Source organism: Dermacentor albipictus, chromosome 5 (assembly GCF_038994185.2).
Source record: "Dermacentor albipictus isolate Rhodes 1998 colony chromosome 5, USDA_Dalb.pri_finalv2, whole genome shotgun sequence".
Classification (NCBI taxonomy): domain Eukaryota; kingdom Metazoa; phylum Arthropoda; class Arachnida; order Ixodida; family Ixodidae; genus Dermacentor; species Dermacentor albipictus.
The window spans coordinates 46265988-46285014 of NC_091825.1; the positions used below are offsets into that span (position 1 = coordinate 46265988).

Sequence of the window (19027 nt, forward strand, 5' to 3'; positions counted from 1 at the left end):
CCACCGATACTCACGCTGTAGTATTTGCACGATTCTAACGCGAACTATTTTTTTTCTATAAAGCGTACACTCAAATTTGCATACGCGTTACAATCATAACAAGTCTACTCATAATCAAAAACGAAACACTTCTTACTGCGAAAAAGAAAGCTCAATGCAAGGTAGCTAGCCACACTGCCGTCGTGCGAACGTTGCTTCTTTTATGCCTTGGTATGCGATCGCAATGTTCCGCGTGGCTGTATAAATGGCATTTCTAGTGCATTAGATGAAACTGAAGATCACTTTCTGTGGTCTGTAGACAGCGAAACGGAAGCGTCGTCGGACTCCGATTGTGACTAGCGGCTAATATTCAGCTACGTGCAAGACTGTGTGCCATTTTCTATATTCCGTAGAGTTCTTTCAACATGGTACGTGAACTCATGTTTCGTTACTTGATGTGCGCTGTAGAATCGGCGCCAAGTTACGTTTTTGGTAATTTCACCGGTAATATAACTGCGCGTTACAATCGGGGGCACTGTGGAATTATTGTGCAAATACGGTATTTAACTACTCACTTCCCCCCCCCCCCCCCGGGCCCGGTATCAACTAGCGTTTCCAGGTCCTTATTTACCCACGCCAAAAAAGAAAGGAACAAAAGTGTGGTAGGGACACATCACTAAAATGTGATATAATGTTCGCAGTTGTTAACTGCGTTGTATGTGAGCTGAGAGAGAGAGATAGCAAGGACAGGAAAGGCAGGGAGGTCAACCAGACGAGCACCCGGTTTGCTACTATACACTAGGGTGAGGGAATGGGGAATAGTGCGTGTGCGAGGGACAGTGTGAGTGTGTGTGGGAGGGACACTATACCAGAGACACTATAAACGGTCTCTTAGGCCGGTGCACTTCAAATATTTTACCAGTGTACGAATCGCTTTTCGCGCCAGTGATGGGTGTGGCCACGGTCCGAGTATTGTTGACTCGGTGAACGGTCTTAAGTCCAGTCAGTGTAAAGTTGCCTGCAGAGAGAGGCGTTGTACATCGTAGCGAGGGCAGATACACAATGGGTGCTCGATGGTTTCCTCGCACCCACAGGAGTTGCACACCGAGCTCTCGGCCATTCCCAAACGATAGGAGTAGGTGTTCGGGAACGCCACTCCTAGCCACAAGTGGCACAGCAAGGTTGTTTCGCCGCGGAAAAGGCTAGGTGGCAGTTGTAGCCGTAACGTGGGGTCCAGTTTATGTAATCGGCGATTGAAGGCACTTGAACTCCAGATATCTTCTGACTTTTTGCCTGCAAGTAGGCGAAGTTCCCTGGCAGCGTCCGACCTCGCAAGAGGTGTTTGACGCGTCTGGGTATCTTCGTGGGCAGATCAGACAGCCTCGTCAGCAAGGATGTTGCCGATGATGCCGCAGTGAGCAGGAATTCATTGAAAGATAATGTTGTGCCCTCTTTCCAGAGCAAGGTGATGCACTTCCCTGATGTAAGATATCATCTGCTTGTAAGTTCTGTGATGTTATGCAAACTTGATACTGTGAAGAGCGGCCTTAGAACCCCAAAATACGTCCCATTTCTCTGTTGGCTCTTCGGTGACGTACGATGGGAGCTGATGTGTGCACGTGGGAAATAACATGAGTAAATGAAGCAGACACGAAAAAATAAATTATGCAGAAACTGCACTGGAGTTGTATAAGTATGCTTAAGAGGAAGCTTTAGCTCGGGCCCAACTCCGACGCGGTCTATTCAAATACATGTAAAACGCAAAAACGTTTTTATGAGATAACCCCTGCACCGATACTGATGAAATTTGTTGCATTTGAAAGAGAAACTTAAATTCTAGTGACTGTTGGAAGCGGAATTTCGATTTAGTGCTTGAATTTCCTTAAAACGATTTTCAAATATTTGACCGTTTGAAAAAAATAGAAGCACGAAGTTTACAAATTCATAGCTCTGCATCAAGAACAGATATCGCAATTCTGTAAACGGCATCCATTAGATCATTCAAAGCGGACAAATTCAATTTGTCATTTTACATCTTACGTGAATTTGTTACGTTGGTTACAACGGTTTTGCAAAAGTTGTATTTCCCTATGGTTAAATTTTTTTTACATTCAAGTGTAACATATCAATTTTGTCCGCTTTAGATGTACTATTAGATGCAATTCACAGAATTGTATTGTCATCTTTAGTGGTTGAGTTACAGAGTTGTAAACTTGATAGTTTCGTTTTTTGAAAGTTTTCGATTTTTGCCAATTTTTAATAAAAAATTGACGACCTAACTCAAAAATTCGAAACCAACAGTTACTAGGTTTTAAGTTTGTCTTTTAATTGCAACAAACCTCGTCAAATTTGGTGCAGTGGTTGCCGAGAAAAACGAATTCTCCTTTTACATATATTTAGATAGGAGCACTCGAGCTAAAGCTTCCTCTTAAGCGTTGTGTCACTTCTTCATCTTCGTGCATACGACGCGACGCATGCTGTTTAACGCGATTGACGAAGCAGTAAACAGTTCATTAAACATGTGCTTTATTGATGTAATTTGTTTTGGCTCTTGATCCGACCAGTTCAAGCCATTATCAACCCTTATCGGTGGTTATCAACCTTATCGGACTTGATGCAACCCTTATCGACCCTTATGAATCTGTACCGGTCGTTATCTATGTCTAAGAAGTCTATCCTACCTTTCTAAACCCTTATCGGTCCTTAGAAACCTTATCGTACTTCATCTAACCCTCATGGACCCTTATCAACTTTGTCAGAATTGCTCGGACAATTATATGTCCTTATCGCTGTTAAGTACCTTATCCATCCGCGTCAAACCATTATCAACCGCGATCAGACCGATATAACCCCTCATCACTCTTTATGATACTTATAATCTAATTGAATGCTTATCTGTCTGTGTTGCACGACAACACACAATACGCGCTACAACACATTCATATGGTTCCGATATATTTGCCTCCTACAAGCGTGGATGTTTAGCCCTCTGGGTACGACACTCCTGAGCGTGGGGGCGTAGGTTTTAAACTCGCCACTGTTAAAGTTTTGCTTCAAATGTTTCATGTCAAATTTGTGCAGCTTTTTTTGTGTGTGCGTGGAAAGCAGCGTGTTGCGCGTTACGTAGGGACCGACATAACAACGGACAGATTTCCTGGGTGAGTCGCCTAAGAATGCTTACGCACTAAAAGAAACAACAAATGCTTGCGCGAGTCGCTCGTGTTTGGGAATTTTCCTCCGCTGGATCGTGCGTAGGTGTTACGTGGCGGTGAGCAACGAGTTAAGCGAGTTGCTAATGGTTCGAATACGACTGCCAACACAAGACGATGCACAAGCTGCTTGCTGCTAGTGAGACTGCAAATTGGATTCAGCTTGCAATGAGTCAGCTCATTTAGTGGCCAGTACTGACCACATTCATGCGCGTGTGTAATTAACTCTGTGCTGCGGACTCATGTGCGCTGGTCTAACAAGGGTCGGTGGCTTGTGACCAATTCCTTGAAGGCTTGAAGGGGTACTAAGGAGAATAATAATTTGAGCCTGACGTAAAATGAGATGCCCCTCTTACCTTGGAAGGAACCTTAGTAAGAAAGCACGTAAGACGCAAGAACGAATGATGGGTGGTGACGCCGATTCCCGCTCTGGCTCGCCTGACGTTGCCCATTTTGACGGCGTCTGCTCGGGTCTAGTTAACGAAAGACTCAATTAGGTAAGTTTTAAAACCTTTCACTAGCTCATGACAGCAAGAAACATAAAAATGTACATTGAAATTCGCGACGTCACACTGACGTACAGGCACCATGTTTACCACAGGAAATAAAACAAAAAATAAAGAATTTTAACCTTAATTTTTCTTATTAGTGACAATCTATTTCTGCGAAGCTTTTGCAAACAGTGTTTTGGAAGAATACATCATCAGTTAAACTGATTTAGTGTTTCTATTTAGTGTCCGTTGAACACTAATGGGACAGGCCCTTAAAGTGTCATTGTAAATAGAATCGCTTCACAAGAAGGCATTTTGTCATTTGTTATCCTTTCCAATACTGTACTGTCACACACTGCAAGGCACTGCCCTTCTGCGCTGGTTAGTAATATATTTAGTATGGTCCTATGCTAACACCTACGCCCCGAGTGTCGTTTTTCTTCTATAGTCAGAGATCTGGCAGTATGTTCACTATCAAAATAAGGGGGATGTTGTAGATGCCATAAAACGATAGATAACCTCTACATCCCTCAAGTAAATAAAGGTGTACACTTCATATGCGGGGGAGGGGGTATAATTTTAATGTTTAACGGAATTTTAAAAGGACTCCTGTTGGAGATAAGGTAACTCTGGTCCTTGAGCGGGATCATTATGAGAAGCGGATATTACTTGGGTGAGGAAGCAAAACCACATGCAACTTATTAGCAAATATTCATTATCTTATTTATTAATTAATTGACGGCACTTATGGCAATTAAGCCAATGTAGGCCGTGAGTTTGCAAGACGTATCCCCTTGGAACGAATTCCCGAAATGACACCACTACAGTACTCACTATCAGTAGAGTGTTCACTATCAGTAGAGAAAGCCACTTAACAGCAGCTACAGGCACCTACGTATACGCCTATGTCTTACGTGAGCAAAGGGAGCTACGTCGTGCCCGCGTTTTGGGTATTGCCCTGAGAACCATGTCGCCGGTGCTCCGTTTTCTGATAATCTGGCACTAGATCGAAAGCTACGAGGCCGCCTTTGAAGCAAACACGACCCAGCTACTTTTTCATGCGTTAACATTAGAAGGGCTTGAAGTCAGTATATGTATATGTATATAAATGAGCAAAGAGAGCACGACGTATGTTGAATAAGCACAGTATATTTGAGTGACGTGTCGGCCAAAGGCTGGTCAAACGCAATATATATATATATATATATATATATATATATATATATATATATATATATATATATATATGTGTGTGTGTGTTTGTGTGTGTGTGTGTGTGTGTGTGTGTGTGTGTGTGTGTGTGTGTGTGTGTGTGTGTGTGTGTGTGTGTGTGTGTGTGTGTAACTGACGGTAGTCATCCGGAGGAACGACTGTCGAGCGAGCTCCTGAACCACACTTTGCAATTCGGAGTACGCGATATAAATCAAGGATTTGGGGCATCAAAGAGGTATGACGTAATGCTGACGCAATTCTCTAACATTTACCGCTAAATCGCAAGTAAATGTGTTTTCTATCCCTCTCAAGTGATGCGGCGTTCAAGACTACGCTCGAGAGTGGGACACGTGCATAGCATCCCACACTTGAATCGCTCCACCGTCAGCCAGAGCTTTCACTTGATTTCATAATATTACGAGAGAAAAACAAATGAAATGTTTTATCAATATTCACAACTTCTCCGCTTTCCCGGCTGTCTCCACAGAACCAGATCCAGTCTGCACACCGTACAGTGCTGCAAGACTGGAGGCTTCAAGGCAAGGCTGTCCGAAGTCTGGCCAACCATCCCGCAAGGCTGATCCCAAAGTGACTATGGCACTTCGAGCAAGGACGACTAGGTACTCTTCCCGGCGATGCTGCCCCTCTAATGGAAACATTACCTAAGTTATTTTCAGTATAGAGCTGTAGGTAGTTTTTGAGCTTGAATTGCCATGCAGCCGCTCTGGATTAGTTGCAAAATAAAAGAGCTCGTTTTATTTCAGGGCACTACTCCACACATACAAGCATTTCAATGATTAAATGATTTCTCGATCTCGACAAATTACGAACTAGACGCAACGTAGTCTTGCCTGCTCCCTTCCAAAAAATATTTCGTCGTCCTAACAACTACATAATAATAATAATTTATGCTGCGTTAAGCGTTTTACACATATTCACCACAATATGAGACCTGCTATGGTCTCACTAGAGACCGGTAGTATTGTAAATAAAATAAAGAAATAAATATTAAAGTACAAGCTACATTTACACGCACCGGTATAATGACATTTCCCTTTTTAGATTTTGCTGTGAATGTGTGTGGAACAGTCTGCATTACAAACAATGAACAGTTTATACAAGAGTTAAATAATGCCGAATGAAATAAAGTTATTCATGTACCTAGCTACGTTCAGTGATGAAATACAGGCTTTTATAGTGCGTATTATGGTGTGCTACGTGTGGTGCACATGTGTGCATTCCACTTCTCGTATATATTCATATTGTTACGGTGAAGTGAAGGAAGACGTTGAATTGGACTAGAGAAAGACGAAGTCTGGCGGTTGCCTGAACGCCTTATCCATCATTTGTAAATATAAGTTATTTTACACTCGTGGGCCTGCTTTCTTCCCGCAACATTTTGGTGGAAGGTGCGGGGTACCACCACGGAACTTCGCAGCGGACGTCATCTACCTGCTGCCACAATGGCAAATCAACCGACACAAGCGACAACGCCTCGGCAGCCCGTGCCCACGGTCATCCTCACTCACCCACGGGACCCGGGAACATTTTGTGGCACGGACAACGTCGACGTCGAGGACTGGCTTACGATGTACGAGCGAGTGTGCGACAACAACAGGTGGGATCCTACAATGATGCTTGCAAGCGTAATATTTTATCTGAAGGGAACTGCGAAGCAATGGTATGACACACATGAAGCTGACCTAACGAGCTGGGATGTTTGCAAAGAAAAAATGCGAGACCTGTTCGGCAGACCTGTCGGTCGTCAGCTGGCAGCTAAAAAAGAACTTGCGTGCCGCGCTCAGACGTCCACAGAATCCTATGTCGTGTACATACAGGATGTGCTGGCCCTCTGTCGCAAGGCTGATGACAACATGACCGAGGCAGAGAAGATTGGCCATATATTGAAAGGTATTGCAGACGATGCCTTCAATCTCTTGATGTGTAAGGATTGTGCCACTGTGGATGCAATTATTAAGGAGTGCCGGCGCTTCGAACAAGCGAAGGGCCGCCGCGTCACTCAAACTTTCGACCGGTTGCCCAATACCGCCGCGACATCTTCTTGCGAAGACCCGCCGCGGTTCGTTCAGCCCGCAGGACCGGAAGAAATAACGCGCATCGTTCGCCGTGAGCTTGAGGCCATGGCCCCGGCTCCCGTTCGTTCAGACTGTCGGGAAAGCGTACCCGCTATCTCCCTTATACAAGCGGTCGTTCGGGAGGAAATAGCAAGTTTGGGCATTCCATCTCTCTGCTCAGTCCGCCATACCAACACCTACCAAATTTCTCCGACCGCTCGCTCCCGGACGCAAAGCTTTCCACCACTCCGTCGCAACCCAGCTGAATGGCGCACAGCGGATGATAAACCCATCTGTTTTAATTGTTCCGGTATTGGACACATCGCCCGTCATTGCCGCAACCACTGGTCGTCGCCTCCTCGGTGGTCGTCTCCGAGTCACTACAGCCAAGTACCCGACAATCGCACTTTCTCGCCCTATACGCCGACTAGGAACATCAACGCCGACAGTGCTCCACCAAGATCCAGCCGATCCCCGTCTCCGCAAGGTCGTAGGTCCCGTTCGCCTCTCGTTCACCGCTCTTCGTCCCCTTCTGCAACCGGTCGCTTCGCTTCGGGAAACTAGGCGGTGCAGCTCCCGGAGGTGAAGCTGCAACTCCGACCCGGCCCACAAATCCTCTATTGACCCTGCCTACATGTGGAAACCTGCTGGACATTGAAGTCGATGGCGTTCCTGTTAGATCTCTCGTTGATACAGGAGCGCAGCTTTCAGTTATGAGCGCTGCTCTCCGCCGCCGGCTCAAAAAGGTTCTGACCCCCGCCGTACCGTGCACCGTGCGAGTCGCCGATGGGAGTACGTCACCTGTCCTTGGAATGTGCACAGCACGTGTGACCATTGGGGGCCATTATACCGTTGTTCTATTTATCGTCCTTGAACACTGCCCACACGACCTAATTCTCGGCCTCGACTTCCTTTCGAAACACTCTGCCCAAATTGACTGCTCCGCAGGTGTTGTACAGTTGGACCTGCCGCTTCCTGCCGACGCAACCACTTGTGCTCCACACCGCTTATGTGCTGCTGAATTTGCAAGGCTGTCTCCACAGGCTGCTACAAATGTCCTGCTGACGCCCTGTCCTCCCGTACCTGATGGCGAGTACGTCCTGTCGCCGCTTACTGACGTGGTTTTGTCGCGTAATATTGCCCTACCGAGCACCTTAATTCGGATCCGCGAAAACTGCGCTCGCGTGCCCATCCTCAACTTTGGGTTCTCGTCACATGTTTTGCCACACGGTATCGCCATAGCGCATATCACTCCTTTGGAAGAATTTCAGATTTCTTTTTTGACCTCTGAATCCTTCCTCAGTACGAACGGACCTTTGTCATCCACTCCTTCGTACTCGACGCCTGCGGACGATGTTTCTAAGATGATCGCCCCCGACCTTCCTTCCGAGCAAACAACAGCTCTTCGTCATCTCCTGTCATCTTATCGGGACATCTTTGATTTGGACGACCGTCCACTTGGCCAGACATCTGTTGTCACGCATCGCATCAACACCGGTGACGCCAGCCCCATTCATAGGCGGCCATATCGTGTCTCGGCAACAGAAAGGGCCATCATACAGAAAGAAGTGGACAGGATGATGGACAAGGACATCATTGAACCCTCCAGTAGCCCGTGGGCATCACCGGTTGTCTTAGTAAAGAAAAAAGATAACTCGTGGCGCTTCTGCGTTGACTACCGTCACCTCAACCGGATAACAAAGAAGGATGTTTATCCCTTGCCTCGCATTGATGACGCTCTTGACTGCCTTCACGGATCCCAATACTTTTCATCAATTGACCTCCGCTCCGGCTATTGGCAGATTAGCGTCGATGAGATGGACCGCGAGAAAACCGCCTTTGTCACACCGGACGGTCTGTACCAATTTAAAGTCATGCCCTTTGGATTATGCAATGCGCCAGCTACATTCGAGCGCATGATGGACTCTCTCTTGCGCGGCTTGAAGTGGTCTACATGCCTGTGTTACCTCGACGATGTGATTGTGTTTTCGCCGAACTTTGAGAGCCACCTGCGGCGCCTCACAACCATACTCTCCGTGTTTCGCAGGGCTGGCCTTCAGCTAAACTCCTCCAAGTGCCATTTCGGTCGCCGTGAAATTAACATGCTTGGTCATCTCGTCAACGCCGCCGGAATCCAACCTGATCCACAGAAAGTTCACGCCGTGCGAAATTTTCCTGTACCTTGTTCAACGAACGATGTCCGTAGTTTTCTGGGCTTATGCTCTTATTTTCGGCGATTTGTGAAAAATTTTGCGGACATCGCTCACCCTCTCACTGACCTTCTTAAGAAAGACGCCTCTTTCTCTTGGGGACCACTACAGGAGAAAGCCTTCTCTACCCTGATTGAGCGGCTTACCACTTCCCCGATTCTCTCCCACTTTGATCCTTCTGCGCCCACTGAAGTACGAACTGACGCGAGTGGTCATGGCATCGGCGCTGTCCTCGCTCAGCGTCAACAGGGCCAAGACCGTGTCATCGCTTACGCTAGCCGCCGCCTTTCCACGCCCGAGCGAAATTACTCCATTACTGAGAGAGAATGTCTCGCGCTCGTATGGGCGGTCGCGAAATTTCGCCCGTACCTTTTCGGTCGGAGCTTCTGCGTTGTCACCGACCATCACGCCCTCTGCTGGCTCTCCTCTTTGAAGGACCCAACTGGACGACTTGCACGTTGGGCATTGCGCCTACAAGAATATACATTTTCTATTATATATAAGTCAGGACGCCTGCATAAAGACGCTGACTGCCTGTCCCGCAATCCCGTGGATCAACCGGACGATACCGATGCAGACTCGGACATCAGTATTCTGTCCCTCTCCGGCTTCCTCCACATTGGCGACGAGCAGCGCAAGGATCCTGTTCTTCGAACACTTATGGAACGCCTAAGCTCCTCGCCCAATGACCCGTCCCTTCGGATGTTCACCTTGCGCGATGGAACTTTATACCGTCGTAGCGTTCGTCCTGACGGCCCGGAGCTCCTCCTAGTCGTCCCCAAGCACCTTCGACTCACCGTGCTCCAGCAACTTCATGACGCTCCTACTGCTGGACATCTGGGCGTCACTCGTACTTACGACCACCTGCGGCGCCGCTTCTTCTGGCCTGGCATTTATCGCTCTGTGCGCCGTTATGTCGCTTCTTGCGACCTGTGTCAGCGCCGGAAGACGCCTGCTATGCCTCCCGCTGGTTTGCTTCAACCCATTGATATACCTACAGAGCCCTTCTTCCGTGTGGGCCTCGACCTCCTTGGTCCGTTTCCAATTTCCATCAAAGGAAACAAATGGATTGCTGTAGCAACCGATTATGCCACTAGATATGCCATCGCACGAGCCCTGCCAACCAGCTGCGCTACAGATGTCGCCGACTTCTTACTAAAAGACGTCATCCTGCACCACGGCGCCCCTCGCCAGTTGCTGACGGATCGCGGCCGCTACTTTCTATCGAAGGTCGTTGATGATCTGCTCCGCTCCTGTTCTACAGAACATCGGATTGCTACCGCGTACCACCCTCAAACGAACGGCCTCACCGAGCGACTCAACCGCACACTCACTGAAATGCTCGCCATGTACGTTTCCAACGATCACCGCGACTGGGACGTCGCTTTACCATACGTCACTTTCGCATACAACTCGTCCCGTCACGACACGGCCGGATTTTCACCATTTTTCCTTTTGTACGGCCGCGACCCCACCTTGCCTTTTGACACGTTGCTACCTTCCGCAGTACAGTCACCCAGCACTGCTTACGCTCGCCATGCTATTGACTTAGCCGCCCAGGCCCGAAATGTCGCCCGTCATCGCCTCACAGTCTCGCAAGCTTCTCAAAAGCGACGCTACGACCTTCGGCACCGAGACCACCATTTTTCACCTGGTTCCCTTGTCCTTCTCTGGACGCCTTCACGTCGTGTCGGCTTGTCGGAAAAATTACTGTCCCGTTTTTCTGGTCCGTACCAGATCTTACGCCAACTGTCCGACGTGACCTACGAGATCGCCCCACTCGGTCAGCCTTCCGTGCCTCCCAACTTAACCAGTGATGTTGTTCACGTCACCAGGCTCAAGCCCTATGTCCCCCCAATAAGTGAGGCTGTTTAACTTGCACCGGGACGGAGCTCCCCCACCGGGAGGGTGATGTTACGGTGAAGTGAAGGAAGACGTTGAATTGGACTAGAGAAAGACGAAGTCTGGCGGTTGCCTGAACGCCTTATCCATCATTTGTAAATATAAGTTATTTTACACTCGTGGGCCTGCTTTCTTCCCGCAACAATATTTCTTGTTTGTATTTTCTATGTACAGATTGCGTGCGTATAGTGAGCTTGTTATATTTGCTGACTTGTACCTATATTTATGCTTTGATTAAATGTCATCTCTCTTGTTTTTTATGTCATATGCCTACCTTTGATCAGGTTCTTTCAATGAAGTAGTCGCTGTGCCGACACAGCCTCAGCGCATCAAATAACGAAGTCATCCGTTACCACACAACGAGGCATTCGATTAAGAAAACACAGCACAACTAGAAAACGAAACTCAACGAGCTAATCAAGCACACGCACACAAGTCTACAAGGAAAAGTTCGAAAGTCAAGAGGACCTACAGTTTCTTGGTCTGCACTGGAGCTGCGCGATGGACTAGTGGTGGCGGAGGCAGCGCTCAGAGTGGAGCTGCGACGGAAGAAGACAGCACTGTAAGTCTGCGCTCGTGTGTCGAAGCCTCTTCTTCGTCCTCGTCTTGTGAACAAAAAGCTGCATTCACGTCCTACCAACATGCCCATACGGTCATCTTAGTGAAGAAAAAGTCCTCGTCACATCCAGGTGAACACCAGGGATCCAACGATGCAGCAGGAAGCCCGGTTTTGACCTCGCGAACATGGACAGGTAGCCTTGCCATGGTAGAGGTCTCGACGTGGAACAGAAAGTCCAATGAATTCACGTCTGCTTCTGGCGCATGGGCTTCATTTCTCCGATGTCGTTCGGCACTTTCCTGCGTGCCATCAGGACAATGTGGCGATTGTCTCTAGAAGGTCGTCCTGGCCAAGAAGGAGCTACGAGGCCCGGGTCCGACACCCGACGGCTTCACTCGTGTGCCTGGATCACTGGCGAACTCCTTCCTCCCCACTGGCTTACTCTTCTCCATCGCCCCGGATTCATTTTTCTTTTTCTTTTCGCCTTCAGCTCTGCCGTGATTGGCTGAGCGCCTCATGTTTGATTGCATTTCTCGTGCTACCGTCGTTGTTTTCGTGAAATTATTTGTTTCAGCGATCTTACAACCACTGCAGCGTCTCGTCGTCGTCTTCACAGGGCTGACCCATTCCGCTCACGGCATTTGCGCACTTGACACGACACCCTTGCCCCTCCCCCCCACTCCTCCCTAAGTAATGTGTGTGTAGGTCTTTGGGGTAAATAAATGAAATGAAATGATAGAAACCTCGAAGGACTCCGTCTAAGACGAAAACAAAAAAACTGAACACCTTCAAACTCGCGTATCCAAGCTGTTAAGGTCATTGCAGAAGCCAAAAGATGTAGGCTTCATCGAGGAGTCCTTTGAGCAACGTTCAGCCGAAAATGTTTAAAATAATTTACTTATTCTAAAGGTACTTAGGTTCTCACGGATCCCATTCATACTTTTATTCACCCCGCACAAAATGAAATGCATTCCCAGCGCGCACCTTCGAATCTATGTGAAACTGTGGAATCCATGCGAGCTTTCGTGAAACGAATAATCAAATGTTACAACTTTGCCCATTTCCATCATTCATCTTCTGCGTAAAGAAAACTGACTAATACTCATAGACGTTCGCACACCCATGCTGCAGAATGCGGCACATGCGGCGATCATCTGAAAGAGGTAGTTGGCATTGGCACGATAGAAGTATACGGGCAATTGTGGCTTAAGATATATGTCGCACGTTCACACTGTCTCATTGAAATTCTGTGGTGATCTCTGTGTGCGCGTGTGTGTCAATCGCCGTGCAACTGGAAGAAACCTCTTAGCTGGTTTATCTCTTTATGTATCCCGCAGGGCCTTCCCGTTGTGCCTGAAGAGTCTCGTCGTTTACTGTGTGTTCAAATCTTCTAGAGCTCTTTGTGGAAACTCGCAACGCATCAGTATTGCTACGGCTTCTTGACCAGACGATATTCCAGCTAGCCTCTGTCACGTGATGAAATTCCGTTAGATTCGATTGTACCAGACAGAGCGTAGCGATCAGATGGGTATAAGTAGCACATCCTGCTTTTAGTGGTGGTTAACTTGAAGACATTGCTTCCCAGCGCAATTTTTTGCGCATATAATTGCGCGTTCTTTTCGAACGCTATTGTTCTCCATTGTACGTATTTCTGAACCATCTGCTGCGCATATATTATTTTCTTTGCAAACAACTTTCCTGGATGCCGAGGCTATTCATGCGGCACTGTAACGTAGCTTTACTTTTTCGCCGCCCTAATTTTTCTAGGAACTGCAATAAAAAGATTGATTGATTGATTGGTTGATTGGCTGATTGATTGATTGATTGATTGATTGAATCGCAGGGGCTCGGCACGGATAGACGAGCCGGGCAGCAGCGGCAACCACGTGAGTGGGCTGACCGAAGAGCGGCCGCGCAGGAGCCTCTCCTTGGCCGTCAAGGTGGCTATCGTTATTGCCGTGATCGCCATCAACCTGCTCATCTACGCCAACCTGGAGTATTTCAAGTCGGACATACCTTTCAAGGACGACCAATGAACTCTTCCTTCTCGTCACCGCTCTTTCGGTCACTGCTGTTGAGGACTCTGTGACGAATCGTTTGAAAGCGAACGCTGTAGAGGCCTGCAGCATGTTCACACAGGCGTGGCCACAGCATCAAATGACATACCAATATGTCATTTGATGCAACTGAATTTCATGCAGTTTCATGCAAGTTTTATGCAACTGAATTTCAATGACGCTAGAGTACAAGTAATGATGCTCACTGTCCGTTATTGACGTAAAGGTCATGAACCTTCAGCCTGTGCAAAAAGCAAAATATTTAGTCGCTTGGACCATAAAAATGACATAGTATTAGTTCGCCGCATAAGTAATGCAACCTGTTCGCCATTTATGACAAATATCACTTCAGGCAGGAAAGCTGTCGTGCAAACTGTGGCACAGCAATGACATACGCAGTTACATATTAAAAAGTGCGTAGACTGTACAAGAATTTACACCCTTAAAGGTGAAAAAGGATGTAAATGTGCCTATAACTCCCACCCTAAGGGTATCAGTTATATAATCATACCATAACTGTGTCAGTTGTAGACACATCTGTACCCTTTTTCACTTTCAAGGGTTTAAGTTATTTTACAGTGTAATGTTTTCGCGGCCACAACATTCGAAACCTGTTACTCTATGAAATAGCGGGACAGCTTCATTTCTGTTCGCCCTAGGGAATTATTCAGGCAACACGTCCTTTGCTGTGGAAGCGCATGTCTGATATCTCTTTCTTTTTTGCTTCTTTTTGCTATTACGACAAAGACTTGCCCTTAAGGCATAATTCTTGATGTCTATGCGTGTATTATATGCTCCCGATATTGGAATTGGTAGCATGGAATATGAAAATAAAGAGAACATTCCATCTTCTCACATCTTATTGTTCAATTGAATGTCGCACCATAGCACAATGCCTCGCGCGTACCGGAGCAGAAATAAACGTGCGAGTGCGGATCCAACTAAACCGGTGAAACGAAGACAGACCTTGGAGGCCCTCTGCCGGCGTGGTCGGGATTGCAGCTTGGGGGCAAGTTTTTGGATTTCGCCCTCACTGAAATGCTGCAGCCGCGGATGCTGTGACCTCGCGCCTAGCAGCGCAATAAGTCCACTAAGGAACCACGGCAGGTGTGCAGGTTAAGGGCATTTCACTTAGATATAGACAGACAGATAAGCGGGATGGGAATGGCAGGGAGGTTAACCCAATAATATTCTGGATTGCTACTCTGCACAGGGCGAAGTGGAACGGGTAATGAAAGACGGAGCGAATAGCGCATAGATAAAGCAAATAGACGAGCAAAAAAAACAAAAGTGCTTGGGAAAGTCTGTGAGAACTATGGCCTCTTCTAATAGACCACTCCAATGCGAAAATGTCAAGAGTACGTTGTCCAACTTGTGGTGCGAGGGCTGTGCAGGACGGCGTTCCAGGATTTCCTGCTCCTGAAGCGGCCGGTCGTCAAGATGCGCCCGCGTGGTCTTGAGTAACTGCCTGTATGTGATGTGCCGCGGACAACGGCAAAGAACATGTTCGATAGTCGCCTCGCTGCCGCAGTGGTCACATGCACCACTACCTTTCCTTCTGATGTGGAAAGCGAACGATTTTGTAAAAGCAACGCCAAGCCATAGTCGGTAAAGCACCGCTGTCTCGGGACGGGATGGTCCAGGTGGAGGACGAAGTCGAAGACAGAGGTCCAGTCGGTGCAGACGTGTGCAGCAAAATAGGCGTGTTCCACAACAATTGTTTGGCCTCATTTCCAAGCCGCTTGTGTTCTGAACACCGCTTTCATGCTTTACCGTTTACCACTCGCCACTTCTTCACCGTGTTGATGTTGTTACCTGGTGCGCGTCTGTAGGAGTGCATCGTGTTTTGTGTTAGAGCTGCTGAGGCTTGCAAGAAGTGATTTTGTTCGTTTTATGCGGCCCGTTAAATCGTTGATTTAACGGGTCGCGAAACTAACCAGCTGCCAAGCAGTTCTCATTTTTCAGTGGATCTTATGCGTGTATTCGCCAATGTTGTACTGTTGCTAATTCATGCAACACTGTTGATTTTTTTATTTCTTTATTTTATTTATTTCAAGCACTTGGTGCGCACGAAGGCATTATTGCAGGGAGGATACACATGGTTACATATCCTCGGATAATATACATAACTGATCAAACGAATATAACACAATAGAAATGTTCACGCCACTATAAGTTCAATAGCAATGCTCTGAATGATTCTTTAGTGCGAATATAAGCATTTTCTTGCGGTAGCTGATTCCACTCAGATATTGTGTGTGGGGAAAACGAGTGCTGGGAGACGTATGTTCTACAAATAATTTATCTTATTTTTGAAGAATGGTGACTTCTGTGAGATAACAAATGAGGAGATAAAAGGTAAGTTTCTTTATATATTTTATCCATACCGAAAGCAATGTTGAAAAGCATTTCTAATCTCATGTTTTGTCTGCGTGTACTCAATAATTCCCTCCTCAAGCTATCCTTAAGTGCAGTAATACTACAAGTGAAGTCATAATTACTACAGACAAAACAGGCTGCGCGGTTTTGTACATGCTCGAGGATATTAGACAGAGTTTTGGTTTGCGCGTCCCAGGCCATACAGGCATACTCTAATATCGGTCTTACGTTCGAAAAGTAATGTAGTTCTTTAATTTTGTGAGGAGGTAACCGCAAATTGCGTTTAACATAATTTTGCATTTTACAGGCTTTCACTGTAACATATTCAACGTGCTCAGTCTAAGTTAAATTCGATGAGAAATAAACACCAAGACACGCTCAGTTACTCGCGGCAGCTGGACATTGTCTAATGTGTAATGAAACAGGTATGAATCGTGCTTACATGTAAAGGAGACGAATTGACACTTACTGGGGTTCAGAGACACTTGTCACCTAACACACCAGCGCGTTATAGAGTCCAAACTTCGTTTCAAGTCCTCATGGTCAGTGAAGGACCTAATGCAGTTGAACATCTTGAAGGGGCAACGCAATACGACGAAGGCAGAAGGCAGGAACACACAGGACAGCGCTGATTTGGGCGAGTTGGCACTGGTTGAACATCTTGATAGGGCAGCGCAATATGACGAATACAGAAGGCAGGAACACACAGGTCAGCGCTGTCCTGTGTGTTCCTGCCTTCTGTCTTCATCGTATTGCGCTGCCCCTTAACGATGTTTGACCAGTACCAACTCGCCCAGATGTCGATCCTTCCACCTAATGCAGTGATAAATCACACAATCATCCGCATACAGACGCACTTTGCATGACAAAACCTGAGAAATATCATTAATTTATACCAGAAACAGCAATGGCCCCAAAACAGATCTCTGGAGGACTCCAGAAGTAACAGCAATATAATCAGATTGTGAACCATTAATTAAAAGACGTTGCATATGTCCTTGTAGATAGCACATAATCCAATCAAGCAATGAAGGAGAGATACCGAGGGACGATAACTTATGTAAAAGAAAAGCATGGGCAACAGAATCAAACGCCTTCTTGAAAGCTAGGAATGTGCAGTCAGTCTGGACACCAAGATCGAATGAATGAAAAAGATCGTGGATCATTTTTAGGAGCTGCGTCGAACGAGAACTACCACACCTAATTCCAAGGGGATATTTAGAAAAAAAAATTGTTGCTTTCGAGATGCTCTATTACCGCGCTGTACACTATGTGCTCCTGTGCTCTTCTACACACATCGGTAGAGAAATTGGCCCGTAGGTGGAGACAATAATTTTTGGGCCATTTTTATGGATTGGTACCACGTTTGCAATTTTCCACTCCTTCGGTAAACAAAAAGTACTTAACGATTTCTCAAATATTATAACCAGGTAGTAGGCGATTATGTCAGAACAAGCCTTTAACTCATAAGAAGGCAAACCATCAGGAGCACTTGCAGAAGAAGCATTTATATTGTCAAGTAACGTAACTATACCACCATGTGTCACGACCAGTTCCGGCATAGGTTCGAACACATTGTCTGGAAGACGCGGTAATTCTTTATGACAGGGAGTTGTGAACGAACACTGGAAATCGAGATTGAAGCAAGAAGTTTTATCGAAGTCATTAGAAAGAAGTGCACTGCCGTTTATTAGGCTCGGGATGCCAATTGATTCCTTGCTAATTGTTTTTAAGCACTTCCACACTTATTTCGCCTTATTTTGTAACTTTGGGCGCAATGCTAAGAAGTATTTTCCTCAGCTAGCTTGTTTATTAGTCTTATATTTTTTCAAACGGACTTTAGCATTACAAAAACAGAAGGGTTACGCTGCTTTCTATAAGCGTTCAGAAGACGAAGCCTCTTATCAATCAATTGTTGACCTCCCGAGTAACCGAATGCTTATCACTACGTGCTTTGTAGAAAAATGTTTACATGAAACATCATCATCATCATCATCATCAGCCTGGTTACGCCCACTGCAGGGCAAAGGCCTCTCCCATATTTCTCCAACAACCCCGGTCATGTACTAATTGTGGCCATGCCGTCCCTGCAAAGTTCTTAATCTCATCCGCCCACCTAACTTTCTGCCGTCCCCTGCTACGCTTCCCTTCCCTTGGAATCCAGTCCGTAACCCTTAATGACCATCGGTTATCTTCCCTCCTCATTACATGTCCTGCCCATGCCCATTTCTTTTTCTTGATTTCAACTAAGATGTCATTAACTCGCGTTTGTTCCCTCACCAAATCTGCTCTTTTCTTATCCCTTAACGTTACACCTATCATTCTTCTTTCCATAGCTCGTTGCGTCGTCCTCAATTTGAGTAGAACCCTTTTCGTAAGCCTCCAGGTTTCTGCCCCGTAGGTGAGTACTGGTAAGACACAGCTATTATACACTTTTCTCTTGAGGGATAATGGCAACCTGCTGTTCATGATCTGAGAATGCCTGCCAAACGCACCCCAGCCCATTCTTATTCTTCTGATTATTTCTGTCTCATGATCCGGATCCGCAGTCACTACCTGCCCTAAGTAGATGTATTCCCTTACGACTTCCAGTGCCTCGCTGCCTATTGTAAACTGCTGTTCTCTTCCGAGACTGTTAAACATTACTTTAGTTTTCTGCAGATTAATTTTTAGACCCACTCTTCTGCTTTGCCTCTCCAGGTCAGTGAGCATGCATTGCAGTTGGTCCCCTGAGTTACTAAGCAAGGCAATATCATCAGCGAATCGCAAGTTACTAAGGTATTCTCCATTAACTTTTATCCCTATTTCTTCCCAATCCAGGTCTCTGAATACCTCCTGTAAACACGCTGTGAATAGCATTGGAGAGATCGTATCTCCCTGCCTGACGCCTTTCTTTATTGGGATTTTGTTGCTTTCTTTATGGAGGACTATGGTGGCTGTGGAGCCGCTATAGA

At 46.5% G+C, this 19027-nt stretch overlaps 1 protein-coding gene across 2 annotated transcripts in view; it reads left to right on the plus strand.

Moving 5' to 3' along the window:
• Nucleotides 1–14549, plus strand: part of LOC135900528 (uncharacterized) — a 30289-nt gene extending 15740 nt beyond the window's left edge. For both annotated transcript variants that reach the window (XR_010563895.2, XM_065430010.2), the window contains exons 2-3: nt 5379–5511; nt 13481–14549. Coding sequence is in view for 1 of the 2 variants with exons in the window: in XM_065430010.2 (XP_065286082.1) it covers nt 5379–5511; nt 13481–13673 (326 nt within the window). In the remaining variant the exon portion in view is untranslated. The remainder of the gene's footprint in view (nt 1–5378; nt 5512–13480) is intronic.
• Nucleotides 14550–19027: the final 4478 nt, after the last annotated feature.